At 38.0% G+C, this 22,369-nt stretch overlaps 1 protein-coding gene across 2 annotated transcripts in view; it reads right to left on the reverse strand.

The window, feature by feature from the left end:
- dnr1 (defense repressor 1) overlaps nucleotides 1-22,369 on the reverse strand; it is a 127,540-nt gene that overhangs the window by 84,139 nt on the left and 21,032 nt on the right. The window contains exons 1-2 of one of the 2 annotated variants that reach the window (XM_043413943.1): nucleotides 1,035-1,439; nucleotides 296-414 (exon numbers count right to left, since the gene is read on the reverse strand). The exons of the other annotated variant lie outside the window; for it this stretch is intronic. Of the exons in view, the coding sequence (XP_043269878.1) occupies nucleotides 296-343 (48 nt within the window). The 5' untranslated portion in view covers nucleotides 344-414; nucleotides 1,035-1,439. Of the gene's footprint in view, nucleotides 1-295; nucleotides 415-1,034; nucleotides 1,440-22,369 lie in introns of those variants that run through there. 2 annotated transcript variants of the gene reach the window in all.

Below are 22,369 nucleotides of genomic sequence, written 5' to 3' on the forward strand. Positions count from 1 at the left end.
AACAATGTTCTATCAAAATTTGAGACTGCCCGGATAGATCAAATTTCGTGGGCTCCTTCTCCGCGACTAAAAATGTAGTTTTGAGAAAAACGCGTTCGAAGATTTGATAACACGTTATCAACTGACTCGAGGCACTTCCTGTTTAGTACCATAACTTTGTAAACATTTTACATTTCGATCTGAATGTTTTTCATCATACTTTCAGCAAGTTTTGCTTTAAAAATATGTTTAAAAAAAAATAGTAAACGCGATAAAAAATCACTCCAAGGGGGGAAGAACAAAGAACGGTTGTTACCTTCAAAGTCTCCACTGTTATTGTCATTTGATTGAGGATAGGAAGCATTTGACTCCTTGAATTTTAACGTTCAGCATCTTCGTATTCTCGCTTCGTTTAACGCTACGAAATCATCTTACCTGAAACATAAAATGTCACATTTATTAATAACTTAACCTTTTTTCGATTTCATTACAATAAGATACGTAAAAAAAAAACGACTAAAATAACCCTGGAAAACCCGTTTAGCGGAAGTGAAAACTTTGCTTGCACGAGCGTGACCCGCAAAGTACTCATCATCCCATAATCTGACATCAACGGCTTTGTTCCTCCGCCGTTAGGCCAGCGCAGTATTGTCCAGCATATCCTCCCTTAGCAAATTATTATCGAACGTCAATCATGGAGTTTTCCAATGAATAAATACAGCTTAATACCACCATCAAGATTTCGTATTTTCCAGCAAAATGTAATCGTCAAGTCAGCAGTAAAAACGACGCTGAACTTTGCAACGTTGGAGTTCAACGAAATGAATGAAAAAAAGATTTATAATTCATTATTTTTTTATTTCACGAATTATTGATGTGGCTTGAAAAATGACGAATTGGAAATTCGGTAGGGAACAAAATTGGAGATTTACTGGAATTATTTGAGATTTTTCTTAGATCATTTCGTTGGACTCCAACGTTGGAAACTTCAGTGTCATCAGTAAAATAATGCAGCACAAATGAAGTGTGTAATGTTTCCTGATATTTGAACTTACTTAAGGCGCTGTCTGGCGCTCGTGCTAATTTTTGACGTGACGAACCTGTATTTAGGATATTTTTCAAGGAGTATTAAGGAGAGGACGTGCGTTGGAACAAAGGGTCGAGGAACCGCGAGTCGCTTCCTTTCTACTTTCCGGCTTGGTTAGTCGGCTTTTCACACATTTTCCCTGATTGAGTTGGTGATTAAACACGGTTTAAATAATAATACGTTCTCTCTCATAAAGCCAGAGGAATCCCGGGGTCGCAGCGGCTGCGCCACGTGTGTTGTTCAGTCGTCTCTTCATCTTGCGTTTTCCCACCTCGACGTTTTGCGAAGCGCATTACAATGATAAATAGAATTATTAAAAAGAGTAGCGAATTTTTGCCAAGCGCGCTCAAGCTTTAAACGCGTTTTTCTCGAAACAACATTTTTCCTATTTTCATAACGAAAAAACTAGTCGATTAATGAAAATACGATTAAATTATTGTTCGAGTTGTGGATTTTTCTATTGTGTTCTTTACAATAAAAAAATCGGCTTTTCCCAGCACCTTGAAAGCACACAATTATTGTGCTTGGATAAGTACTCACCAACTATGAAGTTGTCGATATTTTTGGCAAGTTTTAATTTTTGTATTAGCGCAATAAAAGTAAAAACGTAGATTCGGTCAGGAAAAACCGAAAATCTGTTGGTTTACAGGAGACTTTAGTCAGGAGATGGAAAAAATAAATCGCCACAAATTTAGTGAGTTTCGACAAGTTAATATTGGGGAAACATTGTTAAAAAAGCTTTACTGAACTATGAAAACGTTTTGGCCGGTAACTGAAAAAACGAGGAAATTCCCACCCACGTCGTTGTACCCGGACAATATGGAATCCCCGCCACATTTTAAACAATGGTCGTGTAGGTAACTGCTCGTAAAAGAAGAAAATAAAAAGTGGACAAATATTGAGAGACATAGAGGGTGCAAATGATAACGTTAAAACACAATCGACAACGTTCGAAGTGACCTGAGTAATATCAATGAATTCGAACTGTTGCTCCCATACGCGTTGAGAATTCGAGAGTTTTCCTCTCTATATTTCTGAGCACGAGTTCCCATGCCTTTTCTTGTAGTGCTCTACGGAGTTTCGCCGCATTCTTAGGGACCCCAAATGGGTGCTAAACTTTGAGTTAGAACTACCGTAGAAGTGTAATTATTTAGCAGAGTTGACAAAGCCAAGCACTTTTCACGTGCACCTTCCCCAAACTATCAGAGATGGAGGCAAGACGGAGAGGCCCGATTTTGTTGGGCGTGAATTATTCTGCGTAAATTATTCTGGAAAAAATAGTTAACGACACTTGTCTGTTGTTAAAATAATACGGTCTCAGAAATGCATAGCACAAAGGCGGTCATACGTCAAGCTCTACGTGTCGAATAAAAGTCAAGTTGTGCCTTAATCCTTTAGAGAGCGGGTGAAACATGTGGGGGGCTCACATCTTTTTACTGTGGGTGACGTCAGCAACTTATGAAAGTTCGATATTATTTCTGAATATTCATATTTATGTATTTTCATAAATAAATGATATTTCAATGAATTCAATGCAAAGTGAATGTCCCCAACTATATAATAATAACAATAATAATAATCTGAGTTTTATTCCTCATATATTTTCATAAATAAATGAGATTTGAATTGAATTAAATGCAAAGTGAAAGTCCCCAATTATATAATAATAGTTTTAATTATATTCTTTATATATATATTCATTTAAAATAATGAGGATTAACAGAAAAAACCAACGTTTGGGCATTCTGATTTTATGCACTTATGACAGTAGTTTTGGTTTTCTAAGCTTTTCAATTTGAAATACACTTCAACAAACAGTACAATTTTTCCAAAGATCTAATCAACTCAGATTATTTGCCCACAACCTTCATTTTTCGATCGAACATCGGTGCAGAGATTCTCCCATTATAATGTGGGTGAATATTCAATTGCAGGTGCTCACGAATCAATGAGTTAATTATTGAAAACTACAACGTTTGCCACATTGTTCTTATGGCAAAGCTACTAAACGAAATGACTTTTAGGAAGACGGAGCACAAGCGTTTTCGCCTCAATGGTAATAATTGGAGAAATAATTGCATCTAAAAGCTACACGCTGATGATAAATTGCAGTCTCAAACTCAAGCTCTCGTCTCAGCAAGCATTGATGGGATCGTGTTTATCGTATTCGATCTTGCTGCTATCAAAAAATCGTAAAATTTGGGATTTTAGAAATTAAAAAATGTGACTCACTCGCTCCGAGCATTTAAGCATTTATCTCTCTATGCATACTTTATTTAACGGATGCAGAAACATACACATAAATTAACATGTGAATGTTGGGCGCAATGAGCACAAAACAGTTTGCACGCTAACGTGGAATAACCCTGTTATGGTTTTGCGGATCGAATTTTGGTCCCCTGCGTGCTTAAATGTCTCGTGTCACCCGAAGGGAAGCTTTGAAATCGTGTCCTCAATCGCCGAATGCATGCGTTAACGACTTCCAAATGAAGCGTGTAAAATTTGGCAAGCCGTTTGTAATCGAAATTCTACAATTCGTTCGTCGAATTAATGACGGAATAAAAATTCATAGCCGTTAAACGGGAAATGAGATAATCCGTTTTTTATGGTTTTTCACACTGCAGTGGTTCCATTTTTTGTAAATGAAACCGATGGCAAAGGTTGTGACTGAGGTTGAAATCATCCAGAAAAATAGTTTTGATGACGAAAACGGTTTTAGCGTTCAAGGTACCTTCCCTCTTAAAAAAAAAATGTTCTTCCATGTTTTTCGGTCTTTAGGATTGCTGTACTCGGGAGTACGAATATCCTCTGCGAATTAAATTATTTTTTTTCCTTTTTTCGATTTTTCGCCATTTTTTCGTTTACCAGAGAAAACTCCACTCGCACTCATACGAGTCTACCATTGAAGTGGCTAACGAGGCTCGGTCACGAACGCCTGCGTGACAGAAAAAAATAATTTTTTAATATTCCACGTATGAAGTACTCGTATCGGCCACGCGAGGAAGGAAAAAATTAGTGAAGTTAGAACTTCAAAGACGAATCTTATGGAGGCGACTCTTTCGAGACTTGTGTCTCAAGTCTTATCTTTAAACTCGCACGAAATAAGTTAACCAAAAACCAGAGTAACGATTTTCAGACCACGAGGGAAGAGAAAATATTAGAAAAAGCCTACTGATTGATCTAAAACGATATCAACTGTTGGAGTGCCTTAAGGAGGGTGGCTACTTCCTCAAAATGATAAAAAATTGATCAAATTTGGTGATAATGTTCTTCAATATCAAGTGCGAAAACACAATTTTTATCAAAATTTTCTTCTGCTTAGTTATCGAGTAATTACGCATTAAAGCAGATTTCTTATGCCCGGAAATATATGTGGAAACGCTATGCTTATACACGTGAACTTTAGTGATCAATTATTCGATAGCTGTACAGAAGAAAAATGTTAAAAAATTTGTATTGACAAATTTGGCACTAAAGAATATGTTCACCAAATTTTATTAAATTCTTATAATTTTGAAATGTTTAATGTATTTAACATGGTTTAGCATGGCAACATTGTATCGTCGCTAGCCACCCCTCCTTAACACTCAAAGTTGTGGGACTAGAGACGATTCGGTACTGCAGAAATCATTCGTTCTAAGTCACTGTACGATGGATCGAAAGGAATTTTTCGAAAATTCATTGTGCAAGTCTTCATTATAAATCACCCACGTAATCTCATCGCGAATCCGGTTTTCCTACTCTCTTAATTTTTGTCTCTTCATTCTAATTCACTTCTTGACTTGAATAATCACGACGTCACGTGCCTATTAAAAAATTTAGAATTTATAGCATTCGGCAACTCTTTTGTGCTCGTATTCGAGTGTCACCCCCTTTAAAAATTCAAGTTCCTCGATAATCGTCGTTTTTTAATAACGAGTGTCTTTTTCGTTCACATGCGAAAAAATTATGACGTTGAAGGTTTGCAACACTAATTCTCCAATTTTGTTTCCTTCCGAATGTGCAATTCGCAGTTTTTCAGTCTACACAAATGATTTCGTGAAATAAAAATCTGTCCAATTACAAATGTTTTTTTACAAAATTTATCGAATTACGAAACTTCAGAGTCGTACGAAATTTACTATTTTCCACGATTTTTAAAGCTCGTTAATTTGTACGTTCCTTCTCTCATTCGATTATTAATCGGTCATGTTTTTGCAATAGAATCTTTTTTATTTCATTCGTTGAAACACAATCATAGTCATGTAGACACGTGCTTAATATGCCCTTAGCGCCAATGTGTGATTCATCCGCTGGGTGGCTGCCTAATGTGGCGACTGACGACCCAGCTGCTCACGTTCTGTAACATTAACAGGCGATATCGTTACAGTATGCATGTTGTCGTTCTACCCCCCGCGTATGTATTCGTACAAATGTAGTTGAAAAAATGAACCCTTTTCAGAAGATCGTAAAACTTGATGAAAAAATGATTTTCCCAAACTGCGAACCCCCGAAAATTCTTGTTTTTTCGGACACCACCGAAATTATTGTGGACATTATTTTCCTAATTAAAAAATAAAAATAAACCATCGCATGGAAACGTGAATTTTTGGGGACATCAACAAAAGAGTCGATGGCTCGGAGCAGCTGAAATTCACTCAAAGCTTTCTCATTTTCATATTTTGAAAACTGTGAGTATCCAACGAAACGATTTTCCTCTAAAATTCACATATCCTGAAGAAGAGAGACGTCCAGCATTGGTAGTGGTTCTGAAAGTAGCTCGAAGGTGACCTCATGCAGCTTTTTCAATAAGAACTGCATATTTACACAATTTTTTCTCAATTTTTGTTAAAATAACATATGACCGTTGTCCGAAGGTCACAATTGCCTCGATCCTTGAAAATTCAAGCAATTTAGATTCAGGGGCTGTTTCTACGTCGCTGCTTTCCGAGCAGCGACGTAAGCTTTTTTCCCTGTATGCATCGATGATACAAGCGTCAACGTCGATATGTCTTCGGGCACACTGAGACACAAACACACGTACAAATACATGGGCGCAATATTATAGGAACACGTACGTGCACTTTGCGCTCTCAAAACCGCGGACTCTTCTGCTTCGGAGAGGGTGAACCACGTTTTAAGTGCGACACGCGCGCTTCGATTTCTGCATAGCCCTGCTACAGCTCTTCCCTGCCTACATACACGTATTCGGTGTGCATTTACATGCATGCTAGAGAACGGGGTCGTTCAACCACGAGAAACCCGACGACAACGACACGACTCGTTTGCTCTACTACGTAACAGCCCTATACGTCGATATGAATTTGTATATCCAGATCCCTTCCATATACTATATGTATGGGGTGGTCTATTTTGGATTTACTGAACCATTAGCATAAATGCCTGGGGCATTAAAATCTTGGGGAATAACAAAATTGAATAATTGGGCTCGTTTTTCAATTTTTTTCACGCAACGATGCATGAAGAAACCAAATTCAGTCGAATGTGGAGAGGGTTACAAGTGGTAGCAAAAATCATTGAACGGCAAAACACTCAAGTGATTATTTCATCTTTGAAAAAAGCTGGGGTTGGATTCAGCAAAAAGTTTTTTTACTCCAATTATTCCAGTAACTCTCCAATTATCTGTCGAATTTGCAATTCGTAGTTTTTCAAGCTGCACCGATACTTCGTGAAACAAAAAATTGGTGAATTACAATGTTCATATTCAATTTACAATTAATCTTATTATATCAAGAATATTGTACAATTAATTTTAAATCCGTCTGTTTGCTTTTTCGTTCCTTCGGGGTTCGTTTGTTTAGGATTTGTTTGTTTGCTTGTTTTGGGGTGGAGATTTCCGAAGGTAACGAACACATATCCAGGTAGCTACGTTCACGTTGCTCGTTACAAACAACTATTTTCCTGAGACCAAACATTCATTTCCGTTCGAATAATCAAATGTTTTTTTTCAATTTGGAAGAAATAATCAGGATTATCTCCACTTTTCTCTATTAGCAGTTACATTACTTGTATTATGAAACTGTGAAATTCAATTTTTTACGAATTGCTCCAAAGTAGGTTTCATAACGCTAGTTGAACCTCTCCCATGGCGACATTTCGATGTACAAAAAAATGGCAGCATAGCAAATCCAGAACTCGTCTCTTTGACCACCAGAAAACAGATCCCGATGAATTTTTCAATCAAGAATATTTTCAAGTTTTCACGAAGAGTTTTTTCTCAGCAATCACGTCACTGACCATACTGGTTTATAGGGTTCAACTGAAATCGAATTTTTCAATTAGCCTTCAAATCAATCTTCACCGATACAGTCCCTGACCTTTGTATTTAAACGAGATCGCTCCATTACGAAATCATTTCGGACTTGGTGAGCCTCGAGCCAGCACACGACAAAGCTGTCAATATATTTGTCATGAGACTCGATAGAGTCTCTCATGAATATTCCAGGCAACGTGAAAACTTGGCAATATTGCCTCTCCGCTTCGTCGAAAAATACTCAACGCGTAAACATTGACTTACGGATACGTGAATGTTTACATGTTCAGATTCATCTCCATTTTCAAACGCAATATGGAAATGAGCGACCGTTTCAATACGGTTCACGACCAGGAAGCTCGGTGCTCTTCCGATTTTAACCTTTCGAGGACCTTTCCAGGAGATTTTTACGTTGAAATCGATCTTTTTTACACGAAATTTCTATCAATTAATATTGATGATTTTTTCAAGTGGAGTTCCCGACCAAACTAGTGGTCGATATTTCTACCAAACCCGTCCTTTAAAGGTCAACTTCAGTGGTTTTGTGGCCTCGGTAACGCAGTAGAATTACATGCCTGTTTTATTTGTAAAACTCGTACAATTTGAGTTTCGAACTATCTTGTGTGATGCACCTTATATGTGGGTGGATATCAACGAATTGCCGGTGCAGCTTGTACGAGTGCAGCTCTACGACCCGTTATAATCGATGCTCCATTGTTCGAAAAGCCCTCTGTGCATGACCAAACATGACCGGGCAACTGCAATAAAACTTTTTCCGCAGCGCCGGGTTGCACACATTTCTTCGCAATTGACGTGAAGAGAGAACTCTGTTGACGGAAGAGCATGCTCGAAACTCCTGTTGAGTTCATGCAAATCGAAATAATCCCCTGCTCGAATCGTACCGAGACAGGTCAGAATGTCGAAAAAAGGAATTCTTCACTATTTCCCGAGAGGGAAAATAATTCTGCGGATTTTCGTGGGTATTCGACGCGGTGAAAAACTCCGCTGCGAACCCGATTTTCTAAGCCCCGGTCACAATTAAAAACTGTTTAAATAAAAGTTGCCAAGTTTTCTCGTCAAGAGTAGGGGGAATTTGAAAAAAAATGTCCTCCCCGTGAGAGGTTTACTCTCCGAAAGGTGGGAATCTCTACTAGATTTCTGGGTGGAGAGAATTTATTCCTGAAGAATGGGAAATAAAGAAGCGCGCGGTTAAATGTCAGGGCGGCCAGTTATACCCGGCTCGTACAGCAAAAAAGTTTTTAAATCAGAAGCTCGCAGGAGGCGAGCAGGATATATTTTCCCCTCTTCTAGTCGAATACTCCGCACTTATATGGACAATTGCCAGACACGGGCTTTCTCTCGGGCCGTTTTTTTGTTGGCGGCGATCCGAGGGAGGAAAGGGCTTGCGAGGCTCTTATGAAATTATACTCAAACAAAAACAACGGGCTTTATTATACAATTACCTCAGGTCCTTAAGAGGCAAATGGGTCTTTGAGAGTCAAAGGAGCAATAAAAAAAATGAAGTGATTGAACCAATAAGGAAAATTCGCGAGTAAAATTCATTTCAAGATTGTCGATTTTTTAAAAAAATTCATTTGCGAGAGCGACATGAATATTTTCAAGATACAGCTCTTGCATGCTAGCCTTTTAATAATCGAATAAATATTTGATGGCAAGTCGGAGAAGGGAGCTCAAGTTCCCTCGATGGTCCTTTCCGCCCTCCCAAGGATCCTAGAAATTAAACTAGTAAGGAACTTGTGCTGAGTGCTACTTTATACCAACGACTCGGAAGCGCTCTTACTATGCAACGGTGTGCCAAAGGGCTCCAAGACGAGAAGCTCTTTTTTATGTATACATTTTTTATAATTTAAAGTTATTTTGGAGTAACATGCTGCTCGCGAAGGGCAAGTCCGAAGAATTTCGAACGAATCCGGCCCCGAAGCATTATTACCGAGGATCGATGCATAGGCAACGAAGCACCTCGAATTGTCAGCATAGTGTGCCAAGTTTTCTCAAGCTCGTCGAGGCTCTTGACAATGTGAACATTTTTTTGTGCCGGTGATGCTCGTGAGTCACGGTAAAGTGCCCGTTTCTTTTGTTAAAACTTGTAATATTTAATAAACTCAAGCTCGCAGATCTGCGTTATAGTTAATTAAAAAATTTTTATCAAATAATACATTAGTTACATTTTTTAAATTGTAGGAGGACTTTCGAATATGACAGTTCGTTAAACACTCCCGGACAAAATTATGAAATAAACCAGCCAAAAAGACCAGCTGAATTCAAAGTTTGACAACTCACTAAAAAACGCGAAGATATTTCAATTTATCAAAAAGTGTTTTGAAGTAACCAAAACTACTATTATATTCTTCGCTTCATTTTTTTTCACGATTATTTAAAAATCGGATAATTATTATTATTATAGCTCGTGCACATTTTCCCGCTAATTTTTTCCATTAATGCACGTTCATTTCTGCTTAAAATTCAACCGCATTATTTCTAAGAGTTTTTTTTACTATTACGCGTTTCCTTTTCCCATTACCCCAGGGAATCGGGGCACGAAATATTTTTTACAGCATACAAAAGTTCCCATTACACTCTCCACTTGACCGTTCAAACTACTTCAAACGACGTATACCCTGCTCGACAAAGAGCTTCTTATCTTAAGTACAGCGACAGAGACGTTCAAGCAGAACGTATGGCAGACTCGCTGTTTTTTTATTATTTTCATTGCAGCCTTCCAACAATTCACGTAACTTTTGTCTCGTACGTTTACGAGAAAAAAAAAAGCATTTTAGTGAGCTTTAATTGACTAGGCACCGTCAGAAGCTCAGAGAAATTGCATCCCGCTCAGCAATTAATGCGCGAGCCAGTGCACAGCTAAGCAATTAACCAACCACGTATTCGCATCGCCAGAAGCTGCGTTACTCCAGTGACCGTTGGAACAACACACTAACCACGTGACCATCGCTATTTGTTCTGAGATGTCGAATTTTTTTTTTTCATTAATTTTGGAGTCATCGAATACGTTGTGGAATGACGTGGATCGAAACTTTGCAGGGTGCTCGCACAAAGAATACGTCGGCACATGGCCATGCTTGACAGACAGGATGGCAACCATTTCGGCCAATTAAAAAATTGACTCCTAGTCCCGTAATGGCTCTGCGCGAATATGCATACGGAATGTCGCATATGCACGAGGCATTCCAACGCGATTCCGCTGAGCCGTGGCCTCAACCCTTTTCGATTTCGGTGAAAAATTTTTGTAAAATAATATCCAACGAAATAGCGAGACCAATTTATCGGTTTTTATATCACGTGTTTAAACTGTAACAATTTTTCGATAAATGGCGACGTTCAAGAAATATCTCTGGATGAAAAAATAATTTTAATTTTCTGGGGAATAAAGAAACTTTCGAAATTTGAAAAAAAAAAAAAAAATATTTGAGAAATAGAAAAAAGAACGAGTCGAGAATCGAACCAGGGCAGAAAGTAGTGAATCTCGTAATTCGATTTGAAGATTTATTTGGAGATATAAAAAAGTTTTTTTCCAAATGCAAAGGAAACGTTGAAAACGCTAATTTATCATTATTTTTGATTTTTTTCCTGAAAGCATGAACGAAAACGAAAAAATTGATGTAGGAATATGGCTCGATGTATCGATGATGATTTGGGAGAAACTCGTTATTAAAATTTTGTCGATTAGTTCGAGTACACTTTTCCTCGTAAGGAAGCTTTCAGCGTATCAAATCGGTCGAAATTTATACAGCAAGATTGTCTAAACGAGTGGAGAGAGCACGAACGAACAAATGAAGTGCAAGCATATCCAAAATAACCGGTGGGGAATGAACAAGAAAAGCGAATTTAAAAAATGGGAGTAAGCGCAGAAAGAGGAAAGAGTGGAAGTCAGTGGATGAAAAAACCACAACGAAATGCAGCCTGGCCGGGAGTACTCTCGTTCTGAAAATACGCTAAAACAACTCTCACAGCAATATAGATTTTGCGGGATCGAAATGGAAGGAAGAAGAGGATGGATAAGCTCATCGGCGGTCTGCCAATTTCATCGGAAGTGCTAGCCTAGTGAATTTTCGCACGCGGTTAGCTTCTCTGCTTTTCACAAATTAAAGCTGTGTCAACGGGCGCGTCCACCGGAGCCAAAACCCGTCAATGTAATATCGTTTTTACTGTCAGTGCGCACTCACGTGGCTATCCCTTCTTCGCGAACATCCATCACGCTCCTGTGAGCTTTTCCATGTAGAAAGTTATACCTTTGTGACTCGGCGTGTACATTTTAGTGAAAAGAAAATCTACAAATTTGGTTTGTCGGTAAACAAAATGTTCTGTGTATGTCGTTACGAATTACTGCAGGAAATAACGATTAAAAATTTTATTGAATTTTTTTTCGAAAGGATCGTCACAGAACCTGTAAGAATTTTCATACTTCTACGACCACCATTAAGGTAGATCATGCCCAAAGGATCGTATTTTATGGGTGTCTGAATTGGCTCGATTTTTACTCCCTAATTAAAGATATTATCACTTTAAATTAACGTCGAAGTTATTCATTCAAAATTGTAAATACATTTTTTCAACTTATTTATTAGCGAATGAAATTACAAGCCATTAATTAATCGGAGATCCATCACTGACCGAACTCGAAATTTTATTCGACCCTGGCTAAAATACCATAGTTTTTTGTGTCAAAAATCGCTTTAGAGAACGCAAAAGGAAAACACAAAGGGAAATGCATCGAGAAAAAAGTGTTAATAAAAAGACAGAAGGCTATGACAGGAATGGGTCGAGACAAGGAGAAAGAAAATTGCTGAAATAAGCGAATGTGAGATTATGTGAGTGCTCATCACTACCAATTTTGTTTAATTTTCAACGTAATTTATCTTTATTACTAGTAAGACAATCGTCGCGAATTTTTTCTCAAACCTTCATTATATGCTTAATTGTTATCGTGTGCTTTTCATAAACTTCGTAAGACGCGTTCATTCGTTATATGGAAAGATAAACGATTTTTTACGTTTTACACTGGGTGTATTTTCCTGATATTTAAGCACGTTTATCTCAGTAATCAATAAGACGAAGCCTTTAAAATTTGAAATGCGTGTCAGTCAACTACCCATTGAAATTCTGTAAATTCAAAGGCTTTCTTAAGAAAGTCGTTTCGTGCATGAGCTACCTTAATATTGTCAGAGTGTATAAAAACTATAAATTTGCTGTTGGACTTGAAAACATTGAATACAAGATTAGAAATCTCTGTAAATGTTAAAAACGAGGTTATAAATATTGAAAACTGGCAGCAAGAATGCGATGGCAGCGTTTTTTTTTTTTTTAAATTCGAGAAAAATGTTTTGTTCGTGGTATTTTATCTGAGAGTTTAAAAATAAATATTTCCGATCAAAAATGGGCTCGCATCGTGTGACTACGATCCGTATATTGTGGAGTAACCAGATAGGATAGAGACATTGTAAACGAGCCCGATCGTTCGTGGTAGAATCCAGCACACAAACGCAGACACAAGTCGCAGTAAAAAATGTGCCAGCATGTATACGTACAATGCCACACACCATTCCACGTATTTGCGTTGCCTCCGCTGGCTCTCGATTCTCTCCCCGAGTTCAGAGTTGCACAGTTCTTTTTGTCATAACCCCTGGATCGTTGGGCTTTGTTTGCTACGAAATATATAACTCATGAAATAGCGAGTATAGTCACATACGTAGCTATAAGACTCTCTCTTTCTTTCTCGTTAGACGAGATTTCGAAGGAAAAATACTTGAAAAAGGAGTCGTCAACCAGGAGATCTTTCGACTTTGCTTCCCTGAAAATAAGTTTAACAGACAGAAAGAAATTTCATCTCAATAAAAGTAACAAAAATCCATACAATCGATAAAATTGTTTACGAATATTATTTACGAATATGCTATTGTATAAATTCACATAATTCGAGCTTCAAGATTCACCCAAAACAGTTAAGGATTGTCAAAAAAAATTTGCCACTTTACGAAACGTATTGAAAATATTTTAGCTTCACGAATTTTAATGCATTTCGTTGGACGATCATTCGATGAAACCAACACTTTTTTTACTTTCGTTGAATTTCCAAATGGTCCAACCCATTCGACCAAATAACGAAAATTTCTTATGAACGAATATAAAAAGTGAACGAAACCAAATGATTTTTTTATAAAAATTCTTTTAACTTGCTTCAACGCATATTCGGCTGAAGCTCACTAAAATTAGTCAGAAACTTGGTAAAATTCATTTTTTCAGTCTAAAATGTGTTACGAGACTCAAAGCTCAATATTTTTCACATCACGATTGGAAGGATGGTCGCCGAGGTTGATAAAATTATATAAAATCTCAAAATTTCAAATAAATCATTTGTTTCATTTTCAACGCCTTAATTATCGACTAAGAAAAAAGACCTCAACTTTTTTTGTCCATCACTCCCGTTTACACGAGTCTCAATACATTTCTACGCTGAGTTTACACACCTAACTTGAGTTCCAGGGGGGCGAGAGGCCGCCAAAGAGGAATGAAGAAAAATTGCTGAGACGACGGAGAGATACGGAAGCCGTTTCGCCCGCTAGGTGTTTTTCTCGCTTCGTTCAGCGGAAGAAACTTCTAGCAGCAAAAAGACACTCCGCGCACCTTTTTTTTGCTAAACAATAGCCAACTCCGGTGTACCTGTGCTGTACGGTGGAAGTTCTATTGGCAATGACGATAGCATACATTACACTTCGAAGACAAAGAACATTCACGAGAATAAGTAAAAGAGACACTATTCGAATAAAGTGTACACCATTTATGCATTTAAAATGTAAATTGCGTTCGTCACTCTAACCGCACCTTTACACACACTGAGCGTGTCTCCATTGATGACAGAAAAAAAAACGACTTTTCTATTTGAATATTGCGGTTCTCGATTTTGTGGAGAGTGTGCAAAGTGGCCGATTTCTCAACCCTTGAATAGTTTACGACAGCGAGTTGAGATCAGCGAAGAAGAATATTCGAAAATAGATTTATAGTTAATGGATTTTCCTGGGCAGTTCATCATCGATGATGAATTTGAAACCCTGTGATACGAACCTGCGTAAGCTTTGAAGGAGCTCGCACGAGTCCAAGGCTTGGGGTTAACTATTTTTGCATTTCTGCGCCAAGGCAGAAAACACTTTATTTATAGCTCACTCGATTCAAGGAAAAACTTGGAGGGAAAAAGTCACAATTTAACTTTACGGAGGTTCACGCAATTCTTGAGTAATCTCGTTCGCTGCTAATGTTCATTCATGAATACGCGTAAGAAGGCGTTCGCACGTGTATACGCAAAGTGTGTATCCGCTACGAAGCCTGATGCAGGCTTTTCTATGAAAAGAGAAAAAAAAATTGCAATGAAATCTTTCGAATACACTCAGCCTGCACATTCGTCGTTGTCGTCGAAATGCCAATTCCGACATTTCGTTCTTATTTTTCATTTCATTTTACCTTTGCATTCTTTTTATTTTTATTTTCGTTTTTTTTTTTTGTATTTTTTTATGTTTGCAATATGAATGAAGTTTAGTTTCAATGCTTGTGGTTAATCCAACACGCCAATAGCATCAATCGATCAGGGTGGAGATTTTTTTATCAAACAGAGTCGAGACGATCGATCTCTGGACGCTCCAATTCAGTATTGTTCAATCTAAAATGTTAAATTCTTCGTCAATTTTTTTGTATCACGAAAAAAATTGAATCTGCACGATAAATATTCGAATAAACTATTTCTACGACAATGACTATATTTTTGTCAAGTTGTGCTCCAACGAATCAAACTTCACAGACAACGTGGTACATTGCTGAGAGAAAGCTATTGACAGTCAGAATAGTTTTCACGAAGGATCGCGTCGACTATTCGTCGCTTTCTCAATAATGAGAGACAAAATTTTCGTATCCAAAGAAAAGCATTTCAATGTAACTCTGTCGTCATCCCCGACTCAAAAGACGTTAAAAAATTTACGTGTAATCACCGGTACTGCATGGGTATACGCAGGGATTCGGAGAGCCACAAAGGAAAGCGTGCTCGAATAGTACACGAGGAAGAGTTAATGCCCGAAGCTCAAAAGAGGTCTGGCCTCACAAGCTCACCGAAGTTAATGCCCCTTGTAGAGTGTACTGTACGTATGTACTTCATATATCCAACTGAATGGCTGTACTTACATGAGGGAAAGGAGAAACAGCATCGGCTTCATTCAGTCTAAGGTACAAAGACTTGGAGTCTAAAATTAATGCGAGCCCATTCTCCGGGCTTTCCCGGAACGTTCAATCGAGGATTGTACGTATACACGTACAAATTCGGTGTCCAGAAAATTTCGTTTCTCGTCAGTAGTATGTAGGTTCTCTAACGCTTCAATTTCAATGCTCATCTTGCGGAGAATAAAAATATTCGGGATCCAACGAATAGAATATCGTATTTATACGAAAACAAGATTTTCTCAAGATTTTGGAGCATCGAATTGATCTTTTATGATCTATGCCAAGCTGTCACCCATACGATCTTACTTTAACATGAAAATCTGGTAGGCCCAGCAGGCCTAGGGCGCTGTGGCGAAAGGGAGCGTTTTTGAAATATAAAAATTATTCATTTTGTCCGAACATCATTCATTTTTTCAACTATTTCATGGAGAGGAGGCGCTAATTATCGTAAACTGTTACTGTAAAAATGTACAAGATGTTGCCGCCTTGAGAATCAACAATTTCGTTCCAACTTTTTAAGGTAGTTCATGCACGAAACAATTTTCTTAAAAGTCTTGAAATTTACACAAAGTTTAAATGGCTAGTCGACTGACACGCATATCGAATTTAAAAGGCTTCGTCTTATTGATTACTGAGATAAACGTGCTTAAATATGAAGAAAATACACCCAGTGTAAAACGTAAAAAATCGTTTATCTTTCCATATAACGAATGAACGCGTCTTACGAAGTTTATGAAAAGCACACAATAACAATTAAGCATGTAATGAAGGTTTGGGAAAAAATTCGAGACGATTGTCTTACTAGTAATAAAGATAAATTACGTTGAAGATTAAACAAAATTGGTAGTGATGTGAGCACTCACATAATCTCACATTCGTTTATTTCAGCATTTTCTTTCTCCTTGGCTCAGCCCATTCCTGTCATAGCCTTCTGTCTTTTTATTAACACTTTTTTCTCGATGCATTTCCCTTTGTGTTTTCCTTGTGCGTTCTCTAAAGCGATTTTTGACATAAAAAACTATGGTATCTTATCCAGGGTCGAATAAAATTTCGAGTTCGGTCAGTGATGGATCTCCGATTAATTAATGGCTTGTAATTTCATTCGCTAATAAATAAGTTGAAAAAATGTATTTACAATTTTGAATGAATAACTTCGACGTTAATTTAAAGTGATAATATCTTTAATTAGGGAGTAAAAATCGAGCCAATTCAGACACCAATAAAATACGATCCTTCGGGCATGATCTGCTTTAAAGTTACTTCGGAATAAAGAACTAAAGTTAAATATTGCATTATACAGAGGCCCAACATTAGCTAACTTCACAGAAAAAATTGCATATGTTCCAACGACATGTGTATGCGTCCGGAAAGTACTTAGGAGAAGGGAACCGGAAATGACGAGACTAAAAGGGCTAAATACCACGGTCACAGCGAGAGCAAGAAGACTCTCTCAGGGCAAGTAAAAGCAGCAGAAGTGTATGAATGCGAGGAGACAAAGTTCCGCAAAGTTCCGGCTGCTGCAGGGCTCTGTTGATAAATGCGCCACCGGAAAGTTAGCACTTGGGTTAGATTTCCTCCGTTTAATTGTACGTTATATGTTTTTGGATTATTCAACATGAAAAGCTCGCTTTCATATTTGTACTGCTGGGAGATGAATGATCAAGTTATTCGCGTTATCTTTGCTTCCATTTCGTTCATCCGAAGCACCGGGGTTACATGCATTTCTAAACAAACCAATATAAATATATTCATGAACGTAAGCCAAAATAAGCACATCAAAATACCGAGGATTACGAGTTTAAGAGAAAGCGAGAAAGAAGTGGTTATCACAGGCGAACCTGGTTAAAAAGAAACGGATTCCCAGTGAGGTCATCTTTTATGCACTTTTGTCGAGGAAACCGAGCGAGAGCCAACTATTTTGACCATTCATAATCGTCGTGGAAACGGCTTAACTGCAGACTCCTTAAGCGTCTCTTAGCCGAGAAAAGTTCAACGAAGAGGAAGGAAACTCGTGGCAGTTAAATAGCTCGAATTATGTCGCGTTTTTATATTTTTATTTTTCTTTGAAAAAAATAATCTAGCACCCTGACGCTTTGCATGAGAAAACTGTGCTTCATATTTGTTTCGGCAAACTTTTTAAGCTTCGCTACGCAATGTTTTCAGTGGTAAATTACGATTATGAGACTCGTGATGTCAATAATAAAAACAAAAACTTGATTTTTTCGTGATTTTCATTGATTTTTTATATTTTATCTCATATATTTGCCTTTCATTTTCAATTTGTATTTATTATTTACATTCACTTCGGGTTTCATTGTTTTATCAATCTCATTTAAGGTTCTACGATAGAAAAAAAAAGTCTTCGTGTATTTTTTCGTATTTTCCCTTTAAAAATAGAATTTTTTTACGAACAGAAGAAAACTCACGCCTACTTTGACTCGAGGCTCGAAATTTTCCACATAAAATCAACGATTTTTGTGAATCTGCTCAGATTTTTAAATTTGAGTTAATTTTTTTTCGAAAATTCATCATCGCCTCGAATAGCTCGAAAGAATCTGAAAAAGTACCGAGTGCTTTGAAGAGGTGAAGGGCGAATCGACGTGAAATCCCCCATATACAGTGAAAATCTCGTTGGATATTTGCCTTAATGTACAGTACCGGTTTCTCATTAATTCTCCTTCCGATTTTGCTATCTTTTCGCGACTGTGGAAAGATTTTTTCCGCTCACGACATCCGACTCTTCAAGAAAAGCATTGTACGATCTCTGATTAAGGTTTTTTCCAGAAGCAGAGAAAAAGGCTTTCTGCGTTGAGGACAAAAACACAAAGAGACAGACTAATGGACGTGAATGACCAAACAAACGTTTGAAGAAACCGGAAAGCTCTCGACGTTATTTCGATAACGAGAAACATGAGAAAATACACCAAAGGTCTGAGATATTCGTATAGACTTACAAAATTTGTTCAAATTCAGGTAACTTTACATTTTCTTTTTTATAAACGGTCAACATACCTCCAAATTTTCATAAAAACGTTTATTGAAAAAGCGACTTTCAGGGATCACACGATTTTATCGTGGAGTTAAACAGTTCAACGAAAACTCATTAATTCTTTCAATTTTTCCTTACCCAGCAACGCAGCTAGACAAGCGATGGAACCGAGTGGCTCACGTTCACGATTTTCTTATTCGAATTCTACAACTTTGTTCCCTACCGAATTAGCAATTCCTAGTTTTTCAACCTACATCAATGATTTCGTGAAATAAAAAATTGGTGAATCACCAATGTTTTTTTTTTCGTTAAATTCGTTAGACTCCAACGTTGCACAAGCTTCAGCATCGTTCATCAATGAAAAATAATTAATTTCGTAGCGAATGAACGTGAGGCTTCACTCGAAAGTAATTCCAATATTCGCGTACACGAGGATGTGCAACGTAACTTCAAAGCTTCATTTTGCCAGAAATAATGCACAAGATTGAATTCTTTATCACGTAATTTGTGTATTTAACGAATGAATTTTTTCACGAGTTAATAAGATACGAAATTGAGAATGATCGCAGCGAGCCAAGTTCAATATTTCCTCTGAAAAGCTCAAGGGACGAAGTACACGTTTCAATATTTCAAAGACCCATATCGGATAACGAACACTGGAGAATACGGAATGCGAAATTTCCGTGATAGTCTTCAGCGTGAGCAAATATTTAGGGGACTCTCGTTTTTCACGAATAGGTGCGCACAACATTTATTCCGTCGCTGATTTTGGAGTCGATCGCCGATCCATTATGTAACCGGAATCGTCACCAAATTGTACGTCCACGGTCCCCTTATTTTAAAGAACTCAACGGTATAAATTTATCTCCAGCTCAATCAGGAAGTCGTATTTGGTGTGTTTTTCACCGACGGTCAACGGGTGAAGGACGGAGAATTATTGATTCTTCCATAATGAGGCACCAGTAGCAGAATTGTGGTGGCCACTGGTCCGTGTATCTGCGCGAGAGGTTTCAAAACATTACAATTTTTATCCAACATCTTTGCTTCCGGGTGTGAAACTGAATTTGGGCAATTTTAAAAGAACGTACGAGTAGCCGAGCCTCGTAAATTCTGTTGCACGTGCGTCTAATTGATTTTGCGACTTTTATCTTCGTCGTTTTTCCCCGACGAAATTTTATAGCTCCGCCAAGATATTTTTTCGTATAAATCCATGCGAGTGGAGGAAAATCTCAAGGAACGCTCGACGTGTTTTACATTTTTTACACAACAAAAAAATACTTTTTCCAATCTGCAAAAAAGAGCGTTGCAGTGCTCGAGAAATTTATTGGAATTTTCGAAATCAAAATTCTTCGACATGCCAAAAATCGGCTGACATTTTTATTTTTTCGATCGGGGCGAGCAGTGTCGAAAAATTCAACTTTCAAAATTTTCAACCATCTCTCTCGCCCTCCCGGTTTTCCGATGCACCGACTGATCCGTGCTCTCAATGGGAACAGGATAGCGGAGAAAATATCAAGCTTTTCCTCACACTTCCAGATAATTATTGTTTGGCGATTAAACGATTCTGGGTCAACGTGCACGTCGACCAGCGTACAAATGCATTGCAGCAAATATCTGACGGCCTCAAGAGGAAACCTCTGGAGACAAAAACCAGATCACAAGCGTAAAAGGGGGGGGGGGGGGGGGTTGGAGGAGAGAAAATTCACGTGTACGACCACTCGCCCAACCACTAATAACCGTCCATTATAATCCAATAACATTTAATCACCAATATGCAGACCATTCGTCAGAGGAGATTACTATTTTCTCTCCTCTCTCGCTGGCATTGTACGTTGACACGAATAACGATGTAATCGCTTGTTCTGTCGTAAATTCTGTACAGACTGAGCCACTTGAAAACCTTTTATTTTTAATCCTGCTCAAAATATTTTGAACGATAAGCCCGTTGGAGGAATTTCGTTTGACGTCAAAATCTTGTTCGTCCTTTTTTCACGGGATGAAATTTTTTTCAAAATTCCATCCGTTGATCGTAGTGAGCCAATAAAAGTTTGAGCCAATTGCAGCCTCGTTTAAAGTAACACTTCAACATCCGAGTGAACGAAATCGCGACTAGTCTGGTCGGCCACTCAAATTGAAGAATTAATCGACATTGTGCACAAATTTCGTGTTAAGAGCATGGATCAGTCGCTATATCACCACCGTGAGTGCGAGAGAGATAGCTGCAATTTTCGAAATTGAATATCTGCGATACGGTTTGATCAATAAAAAAAAGCCCCTGTCAGCGTATTTTTGCCATCTTTCCGCGTCCGCTGACAGAGCCTTTTTTTGATTAGTCAAACGACAGCGGAGAATTTTCATTTCGAAAATTCGAGGTGAGGTTAGTCGACTGATCCATGCTCTTAAAAAAGGTCCACTTCGACGTAAAAATCCTCGTCCTCGAGAGGTTAAAATGCTACTTTGAATACGATTTTCCCGATTATATGGATAAAGGGATACGACGTCTTGCTGAGGCTCAACATAACTAATGTCGCGAGAGGAGAGAGAATACTGACGCGGATACATGGGTCCCGCATGTAGACCAGAAGCGCATCGGCGATCTCATCGTAGTAAGTACGAGACGGGACTTCCCAACGGAGCCAACTCCTCGGGTCGGGGCTGCTGGATTTACTCTAATACAAGGTTTAGATACTCCAAAGCAATCTGCGTACACTGTAATTCGCAAACAAACAGACTTGCATTTGGATTGAGTGCACCAGGTGAACGAGGGATAAATTGTCCAAGTTTCATGAAATTTCCTCCGTTCGGGCTGTCAATCATCTTCAAGACGAGAGTGCAATGAAATTCATAATTGTCACAATTATTGATGGAAAGGTTACAGTTTGAACAATTACGCTGAAGTTTCCAACGTTGGAGTCCAACGAAATGATGGAAAAAAACTCTCCAATAATTCCGGTAATTCTCCTATTTTGTTCTCTGCCAAATTTACAATTCGTAGTTTTTCAAGCTGCACCAACGATTCGTGAAATAAAAAATTGGTGAATTACAAACGTTTTTTTCGTTCATTTCGTTGGACTCCAACGTTGGAAACTTCAGCGTCATGTTTGAACAAGAATGTCAATTTACCGTGTACTGCGATGCTGTTCAACTGTCAGACAATAAAACTTAGTCTTGGTGCCATGGAAGGATTCCAGTAAGACGGAGAATTACAATTGGCCATGAAAACAGTCGACACGATGGTCCTTGTGATTCGTTCGATTGAGACAATCGGATTGGAATCGAGAGTTTAGCTCGAAACTGGAGAGTCGAATGCGAATGTTTCGATTGAAAAAATGATGGTGAAAAAAAAACTGCAAAATATACTAAAATCCGAGAAAAATTGGGCTTATTCGACGACTCCTCAAAAACGTGATTTAACATTTAACTATTAAAAAATACTCAACATCGAAGGATTCGTCGGTTTTTGGGATGACCACTCGTTACGAGCCTGAGCTCCAAATTTGAGAATTTTAATTGAGAATCACCATATCAACGAGACTCACTAGTAACTCTTTTGCAATTTTGTTATGTGTGTGGAATTTGGGACGCAGTGACCTTTAGTAGGTTTCCATTTTGCTGTATGAAGCCTAAACTTAATTCCATTAAAAAACGTGCTTTTCCATCATTTTTTTTCATACGTTTTGATTGCAAAATCAAGACGATAAATAATTTTGATTTTAAAATAACTTTTATCATGTCACATATATTTATTGATGAAAATCGATGCGGCGGTCGGTGTACAAAAATTATATGAGGCTGATGCGCCATCAAGTGAGATAAGGCGAGC

Source organism: Venturia canescens, chromosome 3, assembly GCF_019457755.1.
Source record: "Venturia canescens isolate UGA chromosome 3, ASM1945775v1, whole genome shotgun sequence".
NCBI classification, from domain to species: domain Eukaryota; kingdom Metazoa; phylum Arthropoda; class Insecta; order Hymenoptera; family Ichneumonidae; genus Venturia; species Venturia canescens.